The sequence below is a fragment of the Onychomys torridus genome, chromosome 8 (genome assembly GCF_903995425.1).
Source record: "Onychomys torridus chromosome 8, mOncTor1.1, whole genome shotgun sequence".
Classification (NCBI taxonomy): Eukaryota; Metazoa; Chordata; class Mammalia; order Rodentia; family Cricetidae; genus Onychomys; species Onychomys torridus.
Genome location: NC_050450.1, coordinates 68,662,786 through 68,690,627, shown reverse-complemented (window position 1 = coordinate 68,690,627; position 27,842 = coordinate 68,662,786). Strand labels below are relative to the sequence as shown.

At 49.6% G+C, this 27,842-nt stretch overlaps 1 protein-coding gene across 2 annotated transcripts in view; it reads right to left on the bottom strand.

Annotated features, from left to right (window-relative positions):
- Positions 1-27,842, bottom strand: part of Rhbdl3 (rhomboid like 3) — a 52,223-nt gene that overhangs the window by 8,516 nt on the left and 15,865 nt on the right. For both annotated transcript variants that reach the window (XM_036195760.1, XM_036195761.1), the window contains 5 exons: positions 25,167-25,325; positions 22,017-22,241; positions 15,581-15,729; positions 14,305-14,417; positions 8,766-8,866 (listed from right to left, as the gene is read on the bottom strand). In XM_036195760.1, coding sequence (XP_036051653.1) covers positions 8,766-8,866; positions 14,305-14,417; positions 15,581-15,729; positions 22,017-22,241; positions 25,167-25,325 — 747 coding nt within the window. The remainder of the gene's footprint in view (positions 1-8,765; positions 8,867-14,304; positions 14,418-15,580; positions 15,730-22,016; positions 22,242-25,166; positions 25,326-27,842) is intronic.

Genomic DNA, 27,842 nt, shown 5'->3' with positions numbered 1-27,842 from the left:
AGTTTATCCCTGACAAAGAAGGTCTTGAGCCACACAGGGAGGGCAGAGCATGTAGATCGAGGGAGAAAGCATCTGTCTCCCACCTCAGACAGTGAACTCCTTGAGAGCGTGATTCTTTGCTGTGGCCCACGGGTGACAAGAAATGTGGAACGGGACCCCTGGCAAAGTCAAAGTGGAACCATCAGGGTAAGAAACCATGCCCAGGAAGAATGAAGGAGGACCCTGCACCATCAAACTCAGGGGTCAAGTGCACTGTTGTCTATCAACTGAGCCCTTCCGTTCATGCTCTCTTTTCAGCTCGCTCTCTCACACCAGCGCGACTCCACTGTTCTTGTTCAAGACAAGTTTCCTTCTCTTATAGGAACAAAATGTAATGAATGACCTGTTGTGTGGGTCATGAGTTTCCTATCACCGAAAAGGTTCCTAATGGGGTTTCAGCACCTGAGGAGCGAGCATCAGAAGGGGAGTGGGTGGGGTTGGGGATTTAGCTCAGTGGTAGAGCGCTTGCCTAGCAAGCCCAAGGCCCTGGGTTCAGTCCTCAGTATGGAAAAAAAAGAAGAAGGAGGAGGAGGAGGAGGAGGAGGAGGAGGAGGAGGAAGAAGGGGAGTGGGCCAGATGGCCTTCAAACAAGTCGTGTTCCCCCCCCCCGTCCCCCCCCCCCCCCCCCGCAGAGAGTCTCTGAAAACTCTGAGCCTCCAGAGTTGATCAACAGAATACAATTATTCATCTTACAAAAGGATTTTTCACTTTACAAAAGACTCCTCTGCGGGGTTCCTTTGGGGGCACGGCTGCAGGGCATTCAAAGCATAATTCCACTTACACAGATGCATGCACACACACAGAGATGAGCCTGAGCTCTTCCTGGAGCACACTGGCCCTGGCTAAGGAGGAAACCGGGCACAGCCAGAGACTTCTGTTCCCTCCCATCTACTCCATCTGTCCCGTGGCTGCCCAGGCCCTGCTCCCTGCTCTCCTGCTCCTTTGAGGTTGTAATAACACAGATTAAAACTTCCCAGGGCCCCAAATAGCAGTGACAGTGGAGGAAACAGGACTTGGGGAAGCTGCAGAGAAAACATCTTTTTTTTTCTTACAAAGAGATTTTGCTTGAAGTATTCTAATTTCTTAACACTGTGAACATGCTTTAGGTGTTTGTAGGAGTTTCATTTTCTTAAGAAAAAAAAAAAGGGGGCTCCTAAACACACGCGCGCATGCACACACACACACACACACACACACACACACGGGTGTGTGTGTGGTGGAGCACCCCTTTAATCCCAGCATTTGGGAGGCAGAAGCAGGCAGAGCTCTATGAGTTTGAGGCCAGCCTGGTCTACAGAGTGAGTTCAAGGTCCTCCAGTTCTACATGGAGAAACCCTGTCTTGAAAAACCAAAAGGAAGAGAAAAGTGCTCCTCTGCTCCAGTCATGCAGACACTGTTCTGTGTTTTCTACAGTTGATGACTGTGTGTACATCCGCTCTGTGGTGATGTCACGTAAACTTGGAAAAACCAAATGTACAATTATAGATTTTTAAAAAAGAACTTACTTGTCAGCTGGCTAGGTGGACTGCCGCCAAGTATGAGCTACAGGACCTACATAGTGGAAGGGGAGCTGACTCCTGCAAATTGTCCTCTGACCTCTCCACATGCACCAGGGCACACGTGCTGCCCAGCGCCATACACATATCAGTGAATAAAATAAAAAGTTAAATGAGTATTTTAAAATGCACTGTTCACACAATACCCCTTTGGTAGGTTCTTTTGATAATTGCTTTGTAAATCATAAGTGCGTTGTATTCAATAAACTTGAATTCTTTCCAATTAGAAGAGGAGGAGGATCAGCCAGTACTTGGACGGCTGGCGGATGGCAAGTTCCAGGCCAGCATGGGAAACACGTCGAGACCCTGTCCACAACAAGCCCTTCTTTCTTAGTGAGGTGGGCCGCACACCGCCCCTCTTGAACCAGAATGTCTAACATCTGCTTGATGAATGTTCTACTTAGAAGCAGATGGCAGAGTAGCACTGGGACTACTAATGTCTGTCACAGCGCCTAACCAAAGAGACAGGGAACTGAACAGGGGTCAGTGAGTCCCATGGGGCCAGTAGTCCCTGAAGGGAGCCGCCTGCCAGCCACAGCAGGAAGGTGGTGGGTCACATGGCCCTAGGAAGAAAAAACAAGTTTGGTAGATAGCATGGTGCTGGCTGCTGCCCAGGAGTGTGTGTGCACTTGATGCCACTGGACTGCATATTGAATGGTTTATTATATTATTATTATGATGGGGTGGGAAGGAGGCAGAATGGCTGGAGAGTTTCCTTAGCAAGTATGAGACCCTGGGTTCTATTCCCAGGAGAAAGAAGAAAGAGGGAAGCAGGGAAGGAAGGAGAAAAAGGAAGAAAGGAAAAGTTATAAAGAAGTAAATTTTGGCCAGGCGGTGGTGGCGTAGGCCTTTAATCCCAGCACTCAGGAGGCAGAGGCAGGTGGATCTCTGTGAGTTTGAGGCCAGCCTGGTCTACAGAGTGAGTTCCAGGACAGCCAGGGCTACACAGAGAAACCCTGTCTCAAAAGAAACAAATAAACAAATAAATAAATCTAGAGTCCAAGTGACCCAGGACAGAGTGGAAGCTCTGCTTTACTGAAGCTCTATTGAGGTCAGAATCACGGGTTTGGTTCCTTCTCCTTCTCCTCCTTTTTTTTTTTTTTTTTTTTTTGTCTTGACACAGGGTCCAGGTATCCCATGCTGGTCTCAAATTCGCTCTGTAACCACAAGATGCCCTCAACTCCATATCGTCCTGGCATTACAGGCGCGGCTTCCAGCCCATGAGCTTCATGAGTATGCAGACCTGCCTGGCCCCAGCTGTAGTGAGCGCTGAAGACTGCCAGGCTGAGCCAGTCCAACCCTGTGCATGCACTTTAGGGAAGAAGGTGAAGGTGGATCCAGGATGGCTACTTCAAGATCCCCGGAGGTTAACGAGCAGATGGTCCTCCCAGTCCACAGCTCTGTCAACCACCCTCTAAGAGATGGTGAGACGTTTTGTCTGCCTTTATTGTCTGCCCAGCTGCTCCCAGAGCAGAACTGAATCCCAGTGAATTGTAATCTCCCAGCAGTGAAGGGGTTAAACTAGAAAGTCTTCCCTGGCCATTTCACAATCCATTATTCCCTCAGATAACACCAGTGCAGTGAAGCACCAAGAGAGAAAAGGAGTCTCACACAGCAGACACCAGTGCTGCTATCAATGTGGACGAGAGCTCCGCCCCTAGGGAACCAGGCCTTTCCAGGCCCTTTAATTTCCTTCTCTCCCACAGTCTCACAGAGTGAGCCTGAAGAAGGTAACCAGTGGCCTTGATAACATGCTTACCCAACCAATTAAGAGCACTTTCCTAGCATGAGTGAGGCCTTGGGTTCAATGCTCAGTATAACACAACACACACACACACACACACACACACACACACACACACACACCACAAAAGCAGGGCATACAAATCACTCCTGATGTGTCTGTCCTACAAGAGGCTATTCCTTTAATCACATAAACCTTATGGCAGAGGTTTTTTGTTTTTAACGGTTATCTTTCTTGAGCTTAAACAATGAAATTCAATTTGCAAAGATTTGGCTCTCAAATATTTTATGAAACCATTTACACACGGCAAAGTGTAAGTAAATATCTTGCATATTTAAAAATGGAACTCTGGCTTATGGGCCCCAGCAGCAGGCAATTAATAAATTATTCAATCAGGTGGATCTTTCTATTTCCAGTGTTTAAAATAAGAAATCTTGATTGAAAGCCTTTTTGTGAGCCACATCTTTGGTTGAAATATTTTCTGACTTTAATTCTTTAGTGTAAACTAGAAATTATACACACACACACACACTTTCAGAGTATATTAAATCTGTGTGTGTATGTGTATGTATGTCTACATGTCTGTGCAAGTGAGTGAAGGCACATGTGTGCCAGGTACATACGTGAAGGTCAAGGACAACCTCTTGCTCCCACTTTGTTTAAACAGGGGCACTTACTGTTTGCTGCTTGGTTTTCCAGTCTGGCCAGGCCGTGGGCTTCTGGAGAGCCTCCCGTCCCTCCTCCTGTCTCACTGGAGGAGCACTGAGATCATAGGCCTGTGCTACCACATCCAGCTCTCCGTGGCCCTGGGGATCTGAACTCAGGTCCTATGTGTTTGCCGCCAACCCTTTACCCACGGAGCCAGCCCCACCCCCCCCCCCCCCCCCCCCGGCTGCTCCTTGTTTTGTTTTTGAGACATGGTCTTGCTATGTAGCCCAGGCTGGCCTTGAACTTCCAAAGGACCTGGTTGCTCTTCTAAAGTCCCAGCACCCACATGGCAGCTCACAACTGTGTGCAATTCTAGTTCCAGGGGACCCGACACTCCCACAAAGACAAGCATGCAGGCAAAACACCAACTCACATAAAAAAAGAAAAAGAAAAAAATTTTTTTTTCTGATTTCTCTGTAGATAGGAAACATAATTCATACATTTAAAAAAATCACACAGAAGGCAGCCAAGATGACTCAGCAGGTAAAGGCATCAGCAGCCAAACCTGAGTTCAATCTTAGGGAACCATAGGACGGAAGGGACTCTCAAAACTTGTCCTTTGACATCCACACTTGCACTGTGGCACACATGCCCCCCCACTCTACCCCCCCACAAAATAAAACACAAGTGTAATAGCGCAAATGTAATAAGTTACATACACAGTGTGCATGCAAATGTACACACAGGCTCTCACTGCTGAGTGGTGGTTTGCCATGTGGAAAGCATGTTCTGGTTTGGTCACATGTTTGTAACAACCACCTTGTGAGAGCAATTGGAGTCCCAAAGGTTCATAGTGACAGACTCAGCCATCAGATGTCTCTCAAACCTAGCTTTCCTGACTGTCAAATCCATAGTTTTTCTGCCTTTTACTTTGATGAGGTGCTATCTAATGAATAAACACTCCACTCTCATTTTGGAAGTAAATCAATAATCTATATTAGGTTGGAGAATATAAAAACACTCCCCAACCACAGAAATGGTCTCTTCTTTTCTTCTTTCTCCCTTCCTTCCTTCCTTCCCTCCTTCCTTCCTTCCTTCCTTCCTTCCTTCCTTCTTCCTTCCTCCTTCCTTCCTTCCTTCCTTCCTTCCCTCCTTCTTCCCTCCTTCCCCCTTCCTTCCTTCCTCCTTCCTTCCCTCCTTCCTTCCTTCCTTCCTTCCCTCCCTCCCTCCCCTCCCTCCCTCCTTCCTTCCTTCCCTCTCCCTCCCTTTCCTTCTTCCTTCCCTCCCTCCCTCTCCTTCCTTCCTTCCTTCCTTCCTTCCTTCCTTCCTTCCTTCCCTCCCTCCTCCTCCTTCCCTTCCTTCCTCCTCTTCCCTCCTTCCTTCCTTCCCTCCCTCCCTCCCTCCCTCCCTCCTTCCTTCCTTCCTTCCTTCCTTCCTTCCTTCCTTCGTTTTTCTTTTTTGAAACAGGATCTCTTTATGTAGCTCTCACTGTCCTGGATCTCGATCTGTAGACAACGCTAACATCGAACTCACAGAGATCCAACTGCCTCTGCCTCCCAAGTGGTGGGATTAAAGGCGTGTGCTGTTTCAAATGGGTTGACCTGATACATCTCAGCACTGACCTAATTTGGGCAAAGACAAACCCTTGATGAGGTGAAACTAACCTGTATCATGAGAATAAGCCTCCTTCAATGTCAATAGACACAACACAACTCTCTAGAGTGGTCCATTACAGCAAACTCCAAGGACTGGCAGCTCCCAGGAGGCAGGCAGGGGGCTGCTTTCTTCTGGGAAGGCCTAGGGTTTTAAACGGGACTGCTCAGCTCCACAGCTATGGGTTGCTCTCCAGACAGAAGTGTAAACTGAACAAAACTGTTTCACAGGTCCCTGGGTGCCTGTGGCCAGCCCTTCAGTGTTGAGTGGCCTCTTCTCCCTAAGGGAACTTCTGGGGTAGCACAGCTGCATCTCATGAGGTGGGGAGTGGCAGCTCTTCATAATGCCCTGCCTTTTTCTTCTTTCTTGTGTTCTCATTCCATTGGGCCTGCTCATCCCCCATCCCCATCCCTGTCCCCATCCCTATCTGGCAGGAATGGGAGGGAGGAGGTCAGTACTTTCTCCTCCAACTGAGAGGAATTGGGGCAGGGGGAGGGTGGAGGAGGCAGAATTCAGAGGAATAGCTGTGTCTGAGGAAAGACAGCATTGACAGAGAATGACCCATTTAAAAGGGCCCTGTGAGGCAGCCCTGTGCACACAGACCCTCAGCAGGTGTCTGGGTAAACAGGAACACAACCTGAACCCTTACACTCAGACACCATTTCCCACACCCACCTGGTCTCTCTACTAGCACATACTGGAAGTTGCCAGGATTTAGCTCAGTAGCAAATGTAGTACCTCCGCATCCCCCACTCACAACTCAGCAAGGGGGCGGGAGTGCAGAGAAGAGGGTAGTGTGCAGAGTGAGGCAGTAAGAATGGGCCTGACTGATCCAGAAAGCGGGATTCCAGTCAGGTAGGAGGGGCGGCTAGTACTCCAGGCGCTGAAGCAGGTGGCTTGCCACAAGTTTGAGGTCAGCCTGGACTACACAGGGACTTCCAGGCCAACCTGGGATAGCCCTACCCCCAACCTTGCCCCCCAAAAAAGAAAAGAGGGAGGGAGGGAGGGAGGGGTGGAGGGAGGAAAGGAGGGAGGAAGAGAGGGAGGAGAAGACAGACTCCACACTAGGAAGACTGAGGCAGGATTCAGTTCCAGGACATCCTCAGCTACATGGCAATGATCTGCTTAACCGAAAAACAAAAACCCAGATATAACCATGGGAGAATGTAGAGACTCCAAAAGACTTCTGCCACCAAGTGTCACAGCTGCCATGTGGGAGGGAAAAGGTGACAAAGAGCAGGAGCAGGAGGAGCTCTTGGAGAAGCTGTAACCTTCCTGGATCCTTCCATCAAGTTCTATAGGCAATGTGAGTATGTCAGGCATAGAGAAACAGATGTGGAACATTGGGAGGCTCCTGGGCCAATGCGGATGTGAGGCAGGACAGCACCACTGGAGAGGCCTCTATCTGCCCCTAAACTAGACAAGCTTCCTACCACGGGGGCTTCCACACACCAATCTGGAGGTCCCATTTAGTCGAGTCTACCTGGGTTCTTTTGTAAGGAATAAGGAACTAAGTTCATATTTGTTTTAAGTGTTGCTTTTAATTTATTCTCAATTACTGCAAAGCATGTGACCTGGCTGGCCCGGGTCACCTTTTAGGAATGGGCAGCAGGGATTTGGACCGAGGTTGCCTATCTGCTTGGGCCGTGCTCATATCCTTACCTGAGGATGGGGGAAAGAGAACTGGACCCTGACAGTGTGAGGGGCTGGAGCAGGGACAACACCTGGCTGACAGTCAGGAGGTGCGAAGTTGGGGCTTGACTTTGGGCAGATCACTTATTCCGCAGGTCTCTTTTCTACCTGAGAGGTTGGATGACATGGTCATTAAGGCTCTCTTACTTAGGTCTGCCTGTGTGTGGGGGGTGGTGCGTGTGTAGGCGTCAAACTTGGAGCCCACTGGTTTGTCTAGGATGGCTTGCAGTGGCAAACTCTGGGTGTTGGCCTCCCCAGCACTGGGGTTACAGGTGTGTATCATCACCATGCCCAACTTTTTATGTGGCTGCTAGGGAGCCAAACTTGGGTCCTCACACTTGTGTGAAAAGCACTTTATGGACTGGGTTATCTCCTCAGGCCCAAAGTCCTCTTACTTTGCACAGTCTATGACAAAGAATTCTAAAGACCATGTGTTCTAGCTGTGCTGCATAGTTCTATATCAACTTAACACAAGCTACAGCCATCTGAGAGGAGGGAACCTCAATTAAGAAAATGCCTCCATAAGATTGGGTGTAGGGGCCTGGGGAGATGGCTCAGTGGTTAAGGGCACTGGTTGCTCTTCCAGAGGTCCTGAGTTCAATTCCCAGTAACCACATGGTGGCTCACAACTACCTATAGGGGATCTGATGCCCTCTTCTGTCTGATACCCTCTTCCATCATGCAGGCATACAAGCAAATAGAGCACTCATATACATGAGATAAATAAATATTAAAAAAAAAAAAAAAGATTGGGTATAGATTTGCCAGTGGTGGTGGCACACAGCTTTTAATCCCAACTATCAGGAAGCAGAAGCCAGTGGATCTCTGTGAGTTCAAGGCCAGCCTGGTCCACAGAGAGGGTTCCAGGACAGCCAAGGCTACACAGAGAACCTTGTCTTGAACCACCCCTCCCCTGCAAAACAATGGATGTAAGCAAGACTGTGGGGCATTTTTTAAATTAGTGATTGATGGGGGAGGGTCCAGCCCATTGTGGGTGGTGCTATCCCTGGGCTGGTAGTTCTGGGTTCTATAAGAAAGCAGGCTGAGCAAATCATAATGAGTAAACCAGTAAGCAGCATTCCTCCATGGCTTCCTCATCCTGTCCTGCCTCCAGGTTTCTGCCCTACTTGGGTTCCTGTGCTAACTTCCTTCACTGATGAACAGTGATGTGGAAGTGTAAGCCAAACAAACCCTTTTCTCCCCAAGTTGCTTTTGGTCATGGGGTAGGGAAACAGGCACACTTGCAGGCCAAGCATGGTTGGAGAAAATATGAACTCATCTGGGAAGGATCCCACTGAAATGGGTCTGCAGAGAAAGATGCAGGTATGAACCATACTCCAGCCAGGCTGAGAGAACTATGGGGGATTGATGTCCAGGCCCAGTGATGACAGAGGAGAGACAGGGCAGATCCACAGGGAATAGGGGCTGCTCACCATGACAATGTTGGCTAGGTGGGCAGAGACGAGCGCATACACCCCTCCGGAAGAGCCCACCACAGGTGCAGTCATGTCAGCCACAGACACAGCCAAGGAGCCTGGCAGAGAGAGTGGAAACCATCAAGAAGGTTGGAGCCACTGTGCAGCCCAGCCCTGGCCCTTGCTTTCTGCCACCAGAGCAGACCTACTCCACAGCAAGATGTGGCTCCATCCTTCCCTTTTGATGCTACGCTGCCTCGTGGCTTCTTCCGGACTGTCCAGAAGATCTGTGTATGGAGGAGTGACCCCCGGGGTTCAGCTTTCTCATTTTACTGATGGGAAGCCAAGATTCAAAGGAAAAGTCTGACTGGCCCCAAGTGGGACCGATTCCAAGCCAGGTCATCTGCTGTCAGCATCATCTGGTGGTGACAAGAAGCTGCCACAGGGGACAGAAGGTGTTCCACTCGGGGTAGGCAGTATACAAACATTTCTCCCTCATATCCTCAAGGCACATTTCCACCCTGAAGGCCAACCTTTGAGGCCGGTGCTAACACACTCACCACAGACACAAGGGAAGGCTCACATCCCAGCACTGGAACCAGGATTTGAATCCTGCTCTGCCCTCTTTCCCCCCAGGGCCTTACAGAAGCTAGCCATCACCCTATCCACAGAGCAGTTCCCCAGCCTGAAAATCGCGCTGATCAAAACCCATGCTCTTGGCCTCAGTGGCGGCCACTTCCCACGTTAGTTCAGAGGTGGCCTCTGCCCACTCCCACTTCTCTTTCCTCAGTTGACTCTACAAACTTGCTCAGCATCACCTCCCACCTCCCACCAGCCACTGGATCTCCCAAGTGGGGCCTCTCTGGAGGGAGGATGTCCTTGAAAAGCCCAGAGAGCGATGACATCACACTCTGGGGAGAGATAGGGCAGTTCTGTGGCTGTTGGTGTGTGGGATGACAAACTTTGGTCCTAGGAGGGAAGCTGGGCAGAGAGGAGATGGGAAATTTATTGTTCTGGTCACATTTAACTGTGATCAATGCTTTGGCTTCCAGGGAAGGACACAGGAAACTAAAAATAACCAGGAGGTAGAGCCCAGGGCACAGAGGGTGAGGAGCGGCTGGCCTGGGTGAGCAAGCAGAAACCTCGGTTGGAAAATGCCTGCGGGCTCAGGAGTCAATTAGCTGCTCCAGAGAGGAGGAAGAGGCTGAGTGCCCAAATCTGCAAGTTCTACAAAGGTGGGGGCCCACAAATTAGGAGGGAGTTCCTGAACCAGGACCCGAGACCATCTGGATGGAGACAGAGAGAGAGATCCCCGTGGGAGCACCGTTGACCACCTGCCTCTTGGCACTCCCTCTCCAGGTCCCTATGGCCCATTCTTGCTTTGTGATGTCTCAGAAAAACTTAACCAGACAATCCCCACGCTATCATGACTCACGAGTCCTTCTCTCAGTCCATGGCAACTGCAAATCTTCCTTTACCTCTGTCAAGTCTTTTTTTTTTTCAGCTTTAATTTGGTATCTAACTGCTGTTGGGTAACTTTCTCCCTTTATTGGCCTGCCCACAGGGTTCAGCCATAAATATCCCAAAGCAGAGGGCCTTGGGTGGGGGGTGGGGGACCCCAGGGTAGCAAACAGGCAGCAGGATCTGCATGACAAAAGATTCCCACGCTCTCCTGGCCGCCGCCGTGTGAGGGCTGCATTGCAGGAGAGTGCCGCAGGGCCAGCTGCTCCAGCCAGCTCCTCATTAATTACTGGTTGCCTCGAGCCCCAACCTCGCCCAGCTGGTCCCTGTCCTCTCTCCGACAGACCAAAGCAACTTGGCCTCTTCTCTGGGCTCCAGAGCACTCCACCAGCGCCAGAGATGCATCAGGGCAGCCTCCCGGGGACAGAAGGGCCCTACCTGGGGCAAGCCTACATCACACTGACGTTCCCTCACTCTCCCTGTATTTAGAGTCTTGACCCTCGGGCCAGGGGTCAGCTAGGAATCCTGGCAGGAGTGTGGAAGTGGGGGATGTGACTGACCTTAGGCATTGCTCCTAAAGTTTTGGCTTTGGTAGTCACATATAAGATGAGGAAGTCTAAAGTTTCCAACATTCTGAACAGTGAAACCCCTTTTCCTTGGGCTCCCCAGTTCACTAAGCGGAGTGGGGAACCCTCTGGTCATGTGGGGTGGAGCCTGGGGAATAAATCTGTCTTCCACAGGAGGGGGCTCCACAGTTCTTCCCAGGCCAGGAATTCAATGACCCCAGGTTTGGCTGAAGATAGGGGACTGAGGCTTCAATTTTTGGATTGAGATATAAGTATCTTTTAAAGACAGGTCGGGTTTTTGGTTTTTGGGTTTTTTTTTATATTTTATTTTACATGCATTGATATTTTGCCTTGTAGGTCTGTGTGAGGGTGTCAGATCCCCTGGAACCTGAGTTACAGATAGTGTGAACTGCCATGTGGGTGCTGGGACTTAAACCCAAGTCCTTTGGAAAAGCAGCCAGTGCTCTTAACCTCTGAGCCATCTCTCCAGCCTCATAAAGACAGGTCTCATGTAAACCAGGTTAGCCTCAAGCTTGCTGAGATTCTCCTACTCTGCCTCCTGCGTCCTGGGATAACAAGCATGCGCCTCATTTTATAACCTTATTTATTACCTTCCAAGATTTTCCTAAGGTCCACGCATCAGCTGGGGCCTGGAGGGGCTGGCTGGGACCAAAGGATACAGGATCTATGCATACAGAGTAGTAAAAGCCATCAAGGGAGACTGTAGACCAGGCAAAGAGTCTGGGTCCACAAAGTCAGGACAAATCCCGTGAAGGTGGTAAGAACAGAAGCCAGGAAGACAAGGGCAAGCAGGAAGGCCACACCTCTGCACAGCACAGACCAGCGCAAACCAAGGGGGGTTGGTTCTCAAGACACATTCTGGGTCCATGCCATTGTGCAGGTGAATTGGTGGCCTCGCCATTAAGGCGCAGCTGTGGTGGTTTTAGCCTGAAAATTTTAAGGCAGGTGTTCTCCAACATCTCCCTTGGCCATTATGAAAAACTCAAATTAACACTGGCAGAACACTTCCCTCTAAGCAATGTTTCTTTATTTATTCATGTATTCTTTCATCTACCCTACAAATATTTATTACCTAACAGATGCTGAGCTCTAGGGATGCATACCGGCTTCTACAAACTCTGTAATAAAATGTTGCTGATACACTGAGGTGCTGTGTTTGTTTGTTTGTATTTCATATAGTATTTCACGTAGCTCAGGGTGGTCTCGGAGTCACTATATAGCCAAGGATGACCTTGAATTCCCTCTACCTCCCAAGATGTTGAGATTACAGGCCTGTGACCACATGTTCTGCTAAGACAGTGGCTTTAATAGATTGCTAGTGACATTACTGTCCATTTTCAGTGTTGGGCCCAGGAGCTGGTTCAGTGCACAGGGCTCTACTCTAATTTGATGACTTCGGAGACTTTATTTCACTTTTCTGAATGGTCTGTACAATGAGAGTGACAATGGATACCTTATGGACCTTATAAAATTACGATGTGTATCAGTGATGATACACAAGTCCGCTACTCCAAGCCTGAACTCTATATACGTGCTCTGGTAGTTAACCATCACTAGATAAAACAGGGCAGGGATTAAAGCAGATACTGATCAAGGCCTCCCTTGGTTTCTGACAGATTTTTCTGCAAAGGCCTGCATTGATTCTCATGTGTTTAGCGGGCAATCTTTTGGGTCACAGAATCTGTGTGGGAACCCATCTCTTACAAGCTGGATCTTCTTGGGCAAGTCACTTGTTCCTCTAAACTCTGGCTTCTTGTTTTTGTTTTGTCGTTGCTCTCTCATAAAGTAGCCCACGCTGGCCTTGAACTTCTGATCCTCTCTGAAGCACTGGCATTCCAGGAGCGTGAGCCTCAAGCTGTGTGTCCACACCGGGTAGAGAAGTGTAGCCACTGGCCACATGGCTTGGTGGTGAGGACACCATACACACTGGTCATGGATAAGGACTAGCTCTCTAGCCAAGGTCTAAGTCTAACTGTCTGTAAGGGATCCCCTCTGGGGATCCAGAGGGACAGCAGTGTAGGGAGATCAACCCACTCAATTGTGGAGGTCAATGACATGATTTGTAGTGACCAGAAAGCCCTCCGGCCTGAATTGATAGCTCAGGCAGAGAGAGCATTGTGTGCTCTTGGCTCCTCGTGGCAGCTTCACAGCCTCATATGTTGGTGACATGCCTGCACCTTCCCACTCTGCACTGACAGTCCTGGGGAGGGGGGGCTTGCGTTGTCTCTCCACTGTGTCATCTGTTCTGGGTGAGGGCTGAGTCATTTGGAATCTCACTGTTCACTGCTGTCTTCCGAGTTATTGCTCCCCCCACCCCCACCCCCAGGTCTAATTGACTAACTGCAAGTGTTACAAGTGCCTTCCCGTTCCTTGTCACTTAACATCTGGGACTCTGGGAATCTAGGAGGGGAACGTACACCCATAAATCCCCAGGTGACATGACTGGAAGGTGTGTGGGTGGCTCAGAGAGTCTGAAACCTGGAGGTGCTCACTAGACCTCTGTTAAGGACACAGTTGGTTCTGGATTCAGGGGAAGGCTGGTAAGGGTGTAAGGGGCAAGGATCTGGGCGCACAGAGAAGGGCCAGAGACAATGGGGGGGAGGGTCTCCCCAACACAGGGTCTACAAACTGGCAGGTTAGCCCGCTGGAGGTAGAGTGGGATTCTTCCTGTTACTTCCATCACTGCCTGCCTGTTGTTTACAAGGTCAAGGCTGTCCAGCTCTCTTGATGACATCTTTAATGCCGTTCAGAAAGGATTAAGATCTTACACACACACACACACACACACACACACACACACACACACACACACACACCTCCCTTGGGCTCTGCTGTCAAGCTGAGGAGCTGAGGTGGCAAAGCTTTAGCAGGCAGCATGAAAGTCGGAGGCATCACGAGGTAGGTCTCACGCTCAGAGGCTGGGCTGCAGTCACCTTCCCTGGAGAAATCACCCTGCTGCTCAACTCATGTGTTCCACCCAACCACCAGGCACACAGACTTCTCCCAACAGGAGTATCCACTACCTCCTAGGCCAGACTGTCCTATCCTCATAGGGTCAATAATCAAGGATCCATGGCTGCTCTGGGTAGAAGAAAAAGCTCCCTCTATGGGTGCAGATAAGCCTGGCTTCATCCATACCACGGGTGTCCCTCTGTACCTTGCACAGTAGAAGGAACCTGTTATCACATGTGTGGCCTCCACATGACAGCAGACAGCTCTCAGTGGCTCTGTCTACAAGCTTGAGGGGACCAAAAGGACCAAGGAATTCCCCCAGGCTTCCACAGCTACAGCATGGCAGTTCTGCAACAGGAGTTCTATCAAGAGTCGTGTTTCAAATCATGCGCTCTGCCCCGCTACCAGAACACACCTCCCTGTCTGGGTGTCTGCAGGGAAATTTGCCTGGAGGACAATCCAGAATCAGGAACCTTGGAGATTCCTGGGCTCATACCACCCACCGGCTCTCCTCTGACCTTCCCTAGGGAGGGGCACCGAGGGACCCACCAGCCTACCTGCCACAACGCCGGCCACGTAGACAAGCCCAATTCGGGTGGCTCCATGCACCATCTCCAGGGGCACCCCTACCAGCAGCTGCAGCACCACGTTGAGTCCTAGGTGTTCCACCCTGTGACAGACACGTTCATTAACTCACCTGACAAATGCTGTGTGCCAAGATACTGGGGAGCCAGGGGGGTGCAAGGCGGCACCGGCTTTGCCTTTGAGCAGCTCCTGGGCTGGGGATGGGATGATTGCCATGGAAAAAGATTCCTTCCAGCTGGGACAGAATACACATAAGGGACCTGGTGGTAACAGGTACAGTCTGCATCTGCAGCAGTGACAGGAACTAGCCATGCCCAGGACCTAGCAGCTCCAGGAGCTAACATGGGTGGTGCCAAAGTTCAGAGAGTGGCAGTGAGTGGCTTAAAGTCACAGCCCAGGTGTCTGATCAGCTTGACCCACGCCGTTCACCAGCTCTGGGATCACTCTGGTCTTTCACCATACCTACAATCACTACAGGAGCTGGAAATTAAAGATAGTCTCAAAACATCTTGAAGCATTGTAACTTAGCAATGCAACATTTTCTCTTAAAGTCTCATAGAGAAAAGTTCTCCTGCCTGGTGTGGGAAGGGGTCCACCCGCTCTACTCACTTCAAACGTCTCAGGGCTGGGGGAGGGACCCAGCTTTCTTCCCCTGGAACAGACTGTGATGGAAAATAAGTAGTTCCAATAAATCAGTCCTTTACTTGGCTTGTGGGAGCAACCACACACACAAATTAAAAACAACTCTGGTGGCAGGTTGGTCACATGACCCTTCCTGCTTTCTTTGGCCACTGGGAAACAGAATATTTCAACCTACCTCTGGGAAGTGCAGAGAACTATACTGTTAAATGTGTGTGCCAACCCATTGCTGGCTCTCAGCACCCTACTCTCTCTGTTTCTCCTTCCCACGCACAGTAACTGACAGTGTGTTTGGTATGGGTTGAGTTTCAAGAAGCTAACTCAAATCTGCATCCAAGTCAATAAAAATAAACTGAAAACTTAATTCCAGAGTTTGGGGCTCAGTTGTAGGGCACTTGCCTACCCAGAGACCCTAAGTCCAATCCTCAACACTGTAAAAAATATTAGTTTTAAAATATGCATATGTAAATGTATGCATATATATATATATATATATATATATACACATACATACATACATATATATAAATATAAAATGTGATAATGTCACCGCAGGTAGGCAGGCCACCCACTCACTCTTCTGCAGGGGCTGTGGAGAGACAAACTCACCCTGCATGCATGAAGATGTATGTCACATAGCGCCAAGCCTGTGCACGGAGCTGCGGGTGGTAAACCAGAGAGTTCTTCAGGTACCGAGGATGTGTCACCTGCAGCACAAACTGATCCAGGAGGACTCCGTTGTACAGGAAAAGCGCAACCTAGATGAAGCACAGAACGGAGAGGCCAGTTACTAGGCACAAGGCTGCCCAGGGTGGTATTCCTAATGGGCACTGGGGACATGACAGGACACTGTCATCCCACCTAAATGACAGGTGCCCATAGCCAGCACCTACTTATCAGAAAACATCCCTTACTCCATGTCTGCCTAATACTTGTGGGTAATGGGGTAATTTGATCTCTTTGTCTATGCCTCCTTGACGGGCATGATTTTAAATCTTAATTTTAGTAAAACCTTACTCTCCAATTTCATATAAGTTTTCTTTTCTTTTCTTTCTTTCTTTCTTTCTTTTTTTTTCTTTTTTTTCTTTTTTTTTGGTTTTTCGAGACAGGGTTTTCCTGTGTAGCTTTGCGTCTTTTTCCTGGAACTCACTCTGTAGCCCAGGTTGGCCTCGAACTCACAGAAATCCTCCTGGCTTTGCCCCTGAGAGCTGGGATTAAAGGCATGCGCCACTGCCTGGCTGAAGTTTTTTTTTTTTTTTTTTTTTTTTTTTTTTTGAGCTGAGGATCGAACCCAGGGCCTTGCACTTGCTAGGCAAGCGCTCTACCACTGAGCTAAATTCCCAACCCCTGGCTGAAGTTTTTTTATATGTTATTTAGTGTAAGTGTGTGTGGTGTTTGTCCACGCACGTGTGCCATGGCACACCTGTAGACACCAGAGAACAACTTGCAGGATTTGATCTTTTCTTCTACCAGGTGGGCTTCAGGGACAGAACTCAGTGCCAGGACCGGCAGCGAGTGCCTTCATCAGCTGCGCCAACTTGCCAGCCTACATTTAGCATCTCAGGCAGGTTTCAGCACACAGGAGAATGGCACCAAATATGTTCTTGTGCTACTCTCTCTCTTTCCTCTCCACCAAAGTCCTCATCGGGCAAAACCGAAACCCTGTACCCACAAACAAGAGCTGCCCCTCCCTGCAGTTCCCCCAACCACCACCACCTCTAGGGCCGCCTCCAGCATGCCTATCTATCCCGGTGCTTCCTGCAGCTGAGACTGCAGTGTGCAGAGGCACTCACTGCACAGTACACCTCCTTCTGTGACTGGCTTATTTTATTTTATATTAATTTAGTTAGTTAGTTTTTTGAGACAGGGTTTTTCTGTGTAGTTTTGGTGCCTGTCCTGGAACTCACTTTGTAGACCAGGCTGGCCTCGAACTCACAGAGATCCGCCCGCCTCTGCCTCCCGAGTGCTGGGATTAAAGGCATGCACCACCAACGCCCGGCTTCTTTTCTTTTTTTATGATACAAGGCCTTGTTGTAGCCGAAGTTGGCCTAGAATCACTATACAGCCCAAATTGATTGTTAACTCACAATCCTCCTGCCTCAGTTTCCCAAGGGCTAGAATCACAGGCACAGCCTACAACGCACTGAGCAGAACTAGGCAGTTCCATTGTATGTATCTGCCTCTCTTTGACATTGCATTCTTCTGTCAGTGGGAACTTAATGGCTGCCATCCTTTTGCTATTGTGAATATCTCTATGAACAAGGTGGACAAGCAGCTCCTACTTTTAACTTCGAAGTGGAATTGCCACAGTATACAGTAATCTTAAGGTTAAAATTTTTAAAGTTATCATTATTTGAAGTTGGACAAGATGGTGCACGCCTTTAGTCCCAGCGCTCGGGAGGCAGAGGCAGGCGGATCTCTGTGAGTTCCAGGCCAACCTGGTCTACAGAGTGAGTTTTAGGACAGCCAGGGCTACACAGAGAACCCATCTCAAAACAAAACAAGTTATTATTCTATGTGTAATTTTATTTTGTCTGCAATCATATCTGTGCACCACATGTGTGCCTGCCTCCCAAGAGGGTGTCAGATACTTAGACCTGGAGTTACAGATGGTTGTGAGCCATCATGTAGCAGGAGCTGGGAATCCAAGGAAGAGCAGCCAGTGCTCTTCACCACTGAGCTGACTCTCCAGCCCCATGTTTCGTTTTCTGAAGAACGGCCAGGTTTTCCTAGTGGCTGCACCATCCTATACTCCCATCAACAGCACCCAAAGTCTCTGGTTTCTCCTTGTCTTGCTAGGTACCACAGATGTTCATTCTTTTCAGATGAATAAGTATATTTGTTCAGGCCCTAGAAGTATGTTTACTTTGGTGGTTTCTCGGGAACTCACTGTAAAGTGCACTGCTGTGTTCCTGTGTTTATAATCAGGGCATGTGCAAAACTATTTAAGAATGTCTGGGGGACAGGCGGTAGTAGTGCACGTGCCTTTATTCCCAACACTCGGGAGGCAGAGGCAGGTGGAGCTCTTTGAGTTCGAAGCCAGCCTGGGTTACAAAGCGAGTTCCAGGACAGGACAGCTGGGACTGTTACACAGAGAAACCCTGTCTCAACAACAACAACAAAACAAAACAAAAAAAGGAAGTTTGGGGTACCAGGCTGGGCTACCACAGTGCAGAAATCCAGGAGGGTGGGGTTTTCCCTTCCAAACACAACGGCCCTGAATGTGTTCTTTGTTTCTTCTCTTGCTGCCAGCTGGGGTTTCTGGAGTGTTGCTGGCACTGGACATGTTCCTCCATCTTCTATCTTTTAAGAATCAAAGACCCCGATTACTAGCGCTCTATGGGAAACAGAAGCCCCGGACTCCGAGAGAGTTAAATCAGCTGTTTGAGTATCTTCCCTTTTTCTGTATTGATGGCTCAAATTCATGCAGCTGCAGAGTTTTGAAATCTGAGCCAATCTGTACACAACCCCTGGCTCCTTTGGACCAACTTAGGCAAATTCTTTGAATTATCTGGTCCTCAGTCTCCCTATCTGAAAATGGGTACCAATAAGTAGACTGCACAGTGTCGCAAGTTTAAAAGTGATATTGCAGCTGAGAGTGGTGGTCTTTGGCTGTAGTCCTAGCATTCCAGAGGCAGAGACAGGAGGATTGTAAGTCTGAGGTTAGCTGGAGTAAAGAGTGAGACCCTTTCTTTTTTCTTTTTTCCTCTCTCTCTCTCTCTCTCTCTCTCTCTCTCTCTCCCTCCCTCCCTCCCTCCCTCTTCCTCCTTCCTTTATTTCTTATTTATTTTGGTTTTTTAAGACAAGTTTTTTTGTGTAGTCCTGGCTATCCTAGAACTCACTCAGGCTGGCCTCGAACTCAGAGATCTGCCTGCCTCTGCCATGAGTGCAGGGACACAAGGTGTATACCACTATGCCCTGCAAAAAAGAGACCCTTTCTTAAAAGAACAGCAAAATGAGCTGCAAGCACATGTATACACTCATTCACACACTCACTGTGGGGCATTTACCCACCAACCCCACAGTTTCCCAGAGTTTTCTTGAGTGTGAGCAGCAGGAAATATTAGAAGGATTTAGAGTGTGGAGATAAACAGATAGAAAATACAGGATAGCCTCGAGAGGGCCTGGAACCTTTTCCAATGGGCCCTGACTGTCTCTTCCCCAGGGTATTTATAGAGACGCCAAGGGGTAGAGCAAAAGACCTCCTCCTCCAGCACAGCCAAGTGCAGACCATTTCAGACACCTGCACTCAGGCCCACGGCCCTAATCATCCTCCATGCGGACCTGCTGGGTAAAGTCATGAGGACCCGACAACGGGCTCCCACAACTCACAAAAAATAAAATAAATCAATTAAACAAAGCCAGGAGCTGTAGAGAATATCTGCAGATGACAGCCCTTGTTGCTCTTACCAGGGACTCGGATTCAGTCCCTCACTCCCACCTGGCAGCTTACATCCATCTGTAACTCCAGCTCCGGCAGCTCTAACACCCTCTTCTGACCTCTGTGGACATTGCATGTATGTGGTGCACAGACATACTCATTCACATAAAGCAAGTGCATCTAATAAAAATTTTAAAAAATTCAGCCAGGTGGTGGCGCACGCCTTTAATCTCAGCCCTTGGGAGGCAGAGGCAGGGGGATCTCTGTGAGTTTGAGGCCAGCCTGGTCTACAGAGGACAGCAAGGGCTTCCCAAAGAAACCCTGTCTCGAACAGAGAACAAAGGGATCCAGTGGGTAAAAACACTTGCCGACCCATCTGACAACCTAAGCTCATTCTAGAATCTAGATGGTTGAAGGAGAAAGCAGGCTCCTTCAAATTGTCCTCTTACCTACACACGGGCACCATGCAGGCTCTCTCCTCACACACAAAGTAAGGAAACAAATGAACAAATCTAATTTAAAATTTTCAGTTGACAAAATGACAATAAGAGCAAATGGTCAATTTAACACAAAGGGGCAGCTCAGCACCCGGCACGCAATCAGGGGAGGAAGCTGTAATTAAGGTCGGGCTGGGCTTTATGGACCATGCCTGGACCCAGATTAGATTACCAAAGGCAACATGCCCCGCTGTTCTCCAAGAAGCTGCCCGTGCAGCTGGGAATAGAGGCCAGCAGTGGAGTGCTTGTCTAACATGTATGAAGCCTAGGTTTCACACACACACACACACACACACACACAAACACACGGCTGTCGCCACACAGCTGTCCTGGTAACAAGCAGAGCTTCCAAAGTTTCTCATTATTGTTGGTCCTCAGATAGAAGTCAATAAATAGTCTAAGAAAATCTCAGAAAAGCCACGGCCACACGTGCTTGGGTAAAAAAAAAAAACAAAAAACAAACATCTCTATGTGCAGAACAGAGAAGGGTAGATTTTTGTTTCTGTTTTTTTTGTTTTGTTTTTTTAGGGTTTCTTACAAATATTTTTTGGGGGGTGGGGTGGGGTAAGGGTTGAGACAGGGTTTCTTTGTGTAGACCAGGCTGGCCTTGAATTCACAGATCCGCCTGCCTCTGCCTCCCGAGTGCTGGGATTAAAGGCGTGCACCACCGCCGCTCGACTGGGGGTGGAGGGGTCTGTTCTATCAGAGGACCCCAGTTCAATCTCCAGGGTCTACAACTGCCTACCAGCTCCAGAGGATCTGAGGCTTTTTCTCACTCACAAGCTCACACACACACATGCACATACACAAATAATAAAGTGGGGAAAAAAATAAAGAAATGGCTCTTGGTTGAAACACACTATTTGTTTTTGAGACACACTATTTTTTTAAACAATGTATGGCCGATTCCTTAAAGATAGAATGTTCTTTAAAAACTTCATTTTCTTGTTCATAAACACTCCCTCCCAGAGGTAAGTGTGTGCTTCTGTATTCAGGAAGCACCCCAGCCATTCTCTCACTCTATGGAGGTGTCCTTCCAGTGCCAGCATGGGGACGCTCTGGTGACTTCTATGTTACAGTCTGGAAATGAAGTCCCAAGGGACTAACAGCTGTTGTTCTAGCCTTCCAGGGGAGGAGTTTGCAGAAATTGGCTCCGTTGTGTTTGTCTGGCTAAATCCCCAAATCCATGAGTTTGTCACATTGTTCTGCTGGGGGGTTATTTTATTTATTTATTTGTTTGTTTGTTTGTTTGTTTTTGGTTTTCCGAGACAGGGTTTCTCTGTGTAGCTTTGCGCCTTTCCTGGAACTCACTTGGTAGCCCAGGCTGGCCTCGAACTCATAGAGATCTGTCTGGCTCTGCCTCCCGAGTGCTGGGATTAAAGGCGTGTGCCACCACCGCCCGACCTTATTTTATTTTTTATTATTTTATTTTATTTTTCCGAGACAGGGTTTCTCTGTGTAGCTTTGGAGCCCGTCCTGGAATTTGCTTTGTAGATCAGACAGGCCTCGAACTCACCTGCCTCTGTCTCCCAGGTGCTGGGATTAAAGGCGTGCGCCACCACTGCCCGGCTGTTCTGCTGTTTTAAAGGGTGAAGAAACATGGGGACTTGGCTGCAGCAAAAAAATTGCCTCAAGTAATCTTCACCTGGGGGTGCTCATTGATAGCACTTAAGACTAGGCAGCTGGCACAGCCCAGCCTGGGAGCTGAAGGCCAAGGCTAAGGGCGCAAGAGTTGGAGGCCAGCCTGGGCTACATATGAGATCCAGCCCGCCTGGGAATAGAGTAAGACGCTGTCTCGAAAAATCAGAAAGTAAAACATGAGGCTGGACAGATAGCTCAGCAGTTTAAGGGCGCTTGCCGCTCTCCCAGAGAACAGGAGTTGTGATGTCAGCATCCACACTAGGTAACAGCCTGTAATTCCACATCCAGAGATCTGGCACTGTCTTCTGGCCTCAGTGGGCACCACCCCCATATGTGTACACACACACACAGAGCAAAACAAAACAAAACCCTCAAATTTTAGACTCTCTTTGCAGCCCCGAGTATAATAACCCCTGGGTTTCCTACCAAGGCTCTGACTTGCAGACAAGGGCTATTTGCTCTGTTACCCCCCTGCCCACCCCTCGGAACCGCTGACATCCTCTCCCAGGCCCAGCCTGGTCCTTGCCTCCAGCAGGGTGACTGTGATCATGAACCAGGGCGGAGGGCAGCAGGTATAACTGTCGTAGTACCACTTGCGGTCAATCTCCCGGGGCAGGGTCTCGTAGGCCACGTGGCGGATGAGCCGCTGGGAGAGGCTCAGCCCCTTCTCCTCCAGCAGGGCCTTGCTGCTCAGCCTGCGGTTGCCCTGAAGGATGGCCTGGCGGAAGCTGTTGGAACGCTTGTTGCTCATCTGCACAGGAAATGGGGTGGGGAGAGGGTCAGAGGCGGGGCCTCAGGGGAGCACCTCACCCACACCTCAACCTGCATGTTCCCTAGGGCCATCCTAAACCCTCCTCTGAGCTCTGAGCAGCATTCCCGGAGTGCCACTGTGTTGACCTCTGACCTCACAGCCCACCTCCACTAGAAAAGGACTCTGAATATTCCTTCTGCCTAATAGGAAACTGAGATACAGAGAACACCTAAGAAGATGCAGGTTCACACCCAGGCCTGTGCTTATACATTCCTCCTACCCACTCATTTCTCATTCTCCCAGCCCTCGTGCTGAGGGCCATCACCAGTCATGGGAGATGGTGGTGGTCAGGACAGAGAGGAAACCAGCTGTTCAGAGTGACAGCTGCTGGGTGAATGCACAGGAGCCAGGCCACTGTGGCTCGGCAAGGGCTTTCCTGAAGGAGGTGATGGTCAGGCGAGGGCCAGGGGTGAGTAGAAGTGAGCATACTCAGACACACAAGCTTGGGACAGTGCAAGCAGGTCCTGGTCAGCCAGCTCTTGGAAGCTGCCAGAATCAGAACCCAATGCCATGGAAGCCATGACACTTGAATGTCTCTTGGACATATGATACTTGGTGAGCCCAGGGCCTCACCCAAGACAAGGCCCTGCCCTCCGCAGTCCGGGCCTGGCCTCCAGCCAACTCTCTGCTTCACCCAGCAGTTAGCCAGACTCCCAGCCTCTGGAAGGTTCTGCCATCCTTGACTTCCTCTCCAGGATCATACTGTAAACTATTTCCAGGGGGAGAAGCCCAGATCTCCTGGCTCAAGGGCCCCGCTGCTTCACAGCTACTGGCATGTAGTTGTTACTGACATACTTCTCAGACCACAGGCCCAGCAGGGAGTAATCCAGTCAGACCCAAAGATAAGATCCAGTCAGAACTAGCAAAGTGAAAGGGGCCAGAGCAGGGCACAGAGTCTGAGGCTCTTTCTGGAAGGATCCAGGTTCAGATGAGGCGGTGAGGTGGGAGTCTCCCTTGCAGAGTCTTCTTACTCCTGAGTCTTGCTTCTCACTGTTCCCCATGTGGCTTTGAGTCAGCCCCCAGTGGTTGGCCGGCCTTGGGGAAACCCTCCAGATGAGGGGGATTTGTTCTGCGTGGGTTGGTAAAGGAAGGGCCACAGCAACCATGCAGGGAGGTTTCCCAGCAGGAGAACATTAAGAGACAACAGAAGCTTGCAAATATGGTCCTTTATCATTTTTGGTCCTTGCGAAAACCCTGTATGAACCATTAGATTCCTTTTACAAATGGGAAAAGAGAGGCATAGAGTAGGGAGCCAAGGCAGAGAGAGGGCCAAGGCTCTAGGGTGGCCCTCTTTACATGAATGCAGGCTGTGACTGGCTGCTGTAGTTCAGAGTCTGAACAGAATAATGTGACAATATCATGTCACTTCTCATCATGAGCTCACACAGAGGGCACCACTGGAATGGAGCCAGACAGGAGGGAAACACTTGCCTGGGCCTTGAGATTGGGCAGGCACCTGGAGCATATGGGCTGGGCTGGGCACCAGCCTGAGCCAGGCTCACGGTCTGCTTCTGGTGAGGCTGATGACACTTCTGTGGTCCAGTCTGTGAACCACTGTCTCGGCTCAGCGTGGGCCCAGGCTTCCAGGTCTGCTTCCTGGTCTACTAGAACAGTGGAATACAATGCTACCCCTGAATGTCTACAGCAGTCCCTTGCAAACCCACAAGTCCACAGACTGGGGCAACTTGCAGCTGAGAGGCCACAGACACTGCTATTGTCTGGGCAGCCACGTCACAGAGAGCTAAGATGGGACGGGCGACCGCAGGCTTCCCTGGCCCTACCTGAGGCCTTTGCTGTCTAAGAATACAGAGGACTTCACAGAGTTCTTTCTCCTCCGTGGGAGGCATGAAGAGATCAGACGGCCTCATGGACAGGGAAACAAGCAAAGACATCCGTCTTGTCTTCACCTCGCTAGTTCATGTACCTTCGACTGACGCCCCGTCCACGGGGCAAGGAAATGCAGTTTGCCTAAGCCACCCGAAGCCCAGCGTAACCACCCACAGCAGCCTCTGAGAGAACAGCATCAATCCCCAGGAAGTGGTGGGGGACGTCTCCACCAAAGATAACACACAGCCGGCAGGACTCAGGAACTCTGGCCTCTCCCATGAATAGGGACAATCACCAGCAGTTCTCAGAGCTCTGGCGTCCAGTTCCATTATGACTAACAGATAAAAACCTTTTGGAATTTTTTAATTTTATTTTGTTTTCATTTTTGTTTTGAGATAGGGTCTCACTGTGTATCTCTGGCTGACCTGGAACTCACTCTGTAGACCTGGCTGGCCTCAAACTCAGAGATCTGTCTGCCTCCGTCTCTGCTGGGGTTAAAGTCATATGTCACCACACCTAGCCCTTTTGGAATTTATTAACTTAGCAGACCACTAGCTTCCATCAATCCAAAGGCTAAGAATGTCATCAGACAGCATCTGGGTTTTTTGTTTGTGTGTGTGTGTGTGTGTGTGTGTGTGTGTGTGTGTGTGTGTGTGTGTGGAGGGAGAGCGCGCATCTGAAGTCTACAGGAGAACCCCCATCTTCTTTAATCCATCTCTCTGAAGTTTTCACTTAGTGTGTTTCTAAAACATCTTGATTTATAACTTTCTTTGTTCTATTACTATAAAAACCTCCATGAAACTGCATCCTTGGAACATGAGATTTGAGGAGACCTAATACATGCTTCAGGCCGTGCACTCACACCGCCCCAGAACAGACCGTTCCTTACTCCATTGAGGTGAGAGGGGTTCCCCTCCGTGACTGCGGCATCTTCTTGCCTGCTGAAGCTGTGGCTATCCAAACGAAGTCAATTCAGAAACCCTCTGCCTAAAAAGGATCTCCTCCGGTGCCTAAGCTCCTCCCTCCCAGAATGCTCACCAGGTTGACAAAGTCCTGGTAGCAGATCTGCCCGTCGGCATGGCTGTCGGCCAGAGCTAGCAGCACCTCCTTTTTGTGGGGGTCCAGCTTGGAGCTGTGGCTCTCCAGCAGGCTCCGGAATTTTCCCGTGCTGATGTAGCCAGTGCTCCCAGGGTCAAACTGGGGGTGAAGCACAGAGAGCAGAGGAGTTAGTGGGGTACCATCCTCTCAGACCTGACATGGGGGCCCAGACCTCCCTCACTGCCACCCGACCCTCTCTTTCCCCACCACGGCCCATGGGGACAGTCAGCATCATCCAATCCAACCACCTCATGTCTTCTTTATGCTCTTGTTTATCTTTGGTTTCTTTGAGTCAGTTCAGCCTCAGCTGGAGCTAAAAGTACCCTTCCTGTGAGGCCCACGCCCCACTGATGGTGATTTTAGTTGAGTTAAGATGATGATTTTTTGAGGCAGGATTTCTCTGTGTAGCCTTGGCTGTCCTGGAACTCACTCTGTAGTCCAGGCTGGCCTCGAACTCACAGAGATCCACCTGGCTCTGCCTCCCGAGTGCTGAGATTAAAGGCGTGCGCCACCACAGCCCGCTGATTTTCTTTGCAATGGCACTAGTGTGCAACCACCCAGCTACAGCTCTCCCCCAGGCCTCTCCCTCAGAGCACTTACTCCTCACTGTGGAAAGGAATGCAGGAATGGAGTTCAGTAAGGGGTGGAGACAAAGGACTTCTGGGACAGGGAACGGACCGGAGCTTCCCCTGTGCAGTAGGTACACCCAGCTTCCTCATGGCCCGTCCTAGAGTCCTATGCCCACCCCAGACATGGGTAGCCGACTCACCAAGGGCATATTCTGTTGTTTTGTTTTGGAGGTGGGAGGTGTGCGCTTCTACATTTGTGTGGGCACGTGTACATTTTACACCAATCTCTGTAACTGAAACTTCCCTGCACCCCAGACAGCAGCCAGGCTTCCACCCAACCTGTCTCTAGCTACTTCTGCTTCATTCCAGGGCTTCCACTCCTCCAGAGCCAGTGCCTCCTATCACAGCGTCTGTCTAACGGTCATTCAAATGAGATTGTTGGATGAATAAGTGGGATGTTCAGATGAACAGACAGGTACTAATTTTCCATGAGAAACCTCCTCGGTTCAGTGAGAAAAGGCCTTAACCCTTTTTGGCTCCTTCCCCACATAGCTCACCTAGAGCCTGCCCTCTCTACTCTGTCAGAAAGTGACACCCCATCTCTCGTGGTACCAAATGCACTCTAGTCAAAGGGGCTCCTGCCCTAGGACTCTACTGTGTACCTGGAAAGGCTGCAGTGGGTGCTTAGGTAACAGGCAAGGGAAGGCAGGGGATCCAGCTAGCGGCAGATTGCCTGCCTAGTACTGAAGAGCCCCCGTGTCTGATACCCGGCCAGGAACGGAGGCCACTAAATCTCAATGGGCCTTGGGGATGTATAGGGGTGAGGCTGGGAGACCAAACCCATGTTGCTCCTTTTTCTGGACAAGGTTGACAAAGGCTGTTTTGTAAAAGCAGGTTCTACGTACAGCGTGTCTAGACAATCTGAGACGGACAGTCAGGACCACTTCAGCTCTCCACAGAACTCTTTAGGAGACAATTCTAAGGAGGTCCATGTTCAGATCACACCTTCCACCCCAGGACCAGGTGTACACAACATCTATTTGCTTATTATCATCAAGTACTTCAGGAAACTCAAAAGGATCCTCAGAGCCGCCGACAGAAGGGCTCAATAGGTAACAGTCCTTGCTAAGCCAGCCCAAGCCCTGAGGAGGGGTGAACTGACTCCCAAAAGCCATCCTTTTGATCTTCCCACATAAGCCCCCCACTCCCCCACACAGAATAATAATGCTAGTAATAATAATAACAACAGATTTTTATTTGTTTTTGGAGACAGGGTTTCTCTGTGTAGCCCTGGCTGTCCTGGAACTCAGTAATGTAGACCAGGCTGGCACCAAGCTCATCAAGCTCTGCCTATGTCTGCCTCCCAAGTGCTGGGACTTAAGGCATGTGACACCACACTTAGCTAAGGGCCAAGGAGATGGCTCAGCAGGTGAAGGCACTCACAGTTAAACCTGATGGCCTGAGTTCAGCCCCCAGGACCCATAGAGCAGAGAAGAGAGAGCTGAGTCCCATACGTCGTTCTCTAAGATTCACTCATGCTGTGGCACACAGACAGACGGAGAGACAGACAGAGAGAGGGACATTATACCCACACCTGCACTCTAAATGTAATTAAAAAAAAAAAAAGTAATAATACCTAATATTTGCCATGTTTTCATGAGCCAAACACTGTTTAATGTACTTTATGTAGAAAATTTCTTCTTTTTTAAAGATTTTATTTTTTTATTTTATAGGTATGAATTTTTGCCTGCATGTGTACACATGTGTGCCTGGTGACTATGGAGGCTGGAAGAGGGGATTGAATCCTCTGAAACTGGAGTTACAAACAGCAGTGAGCTGCCATGTGGGTGCTGGGAATTGAACCCAGGTCCCCTGGAAGAGCAACAAGTGCTCTTAACCAGGGAGAGGCAGGGCTCCAGGAACCCACAGTTCTTCCTTAAACACTTTTTTTTCCTTTTTAATTTTTCATTAGGAAAGGGGTCCAAACAGAGCTAGTCTGGCCTCCTTGCTGCTCAGATGTGGACACTGAGCAGAGAGAGGGAAGGTT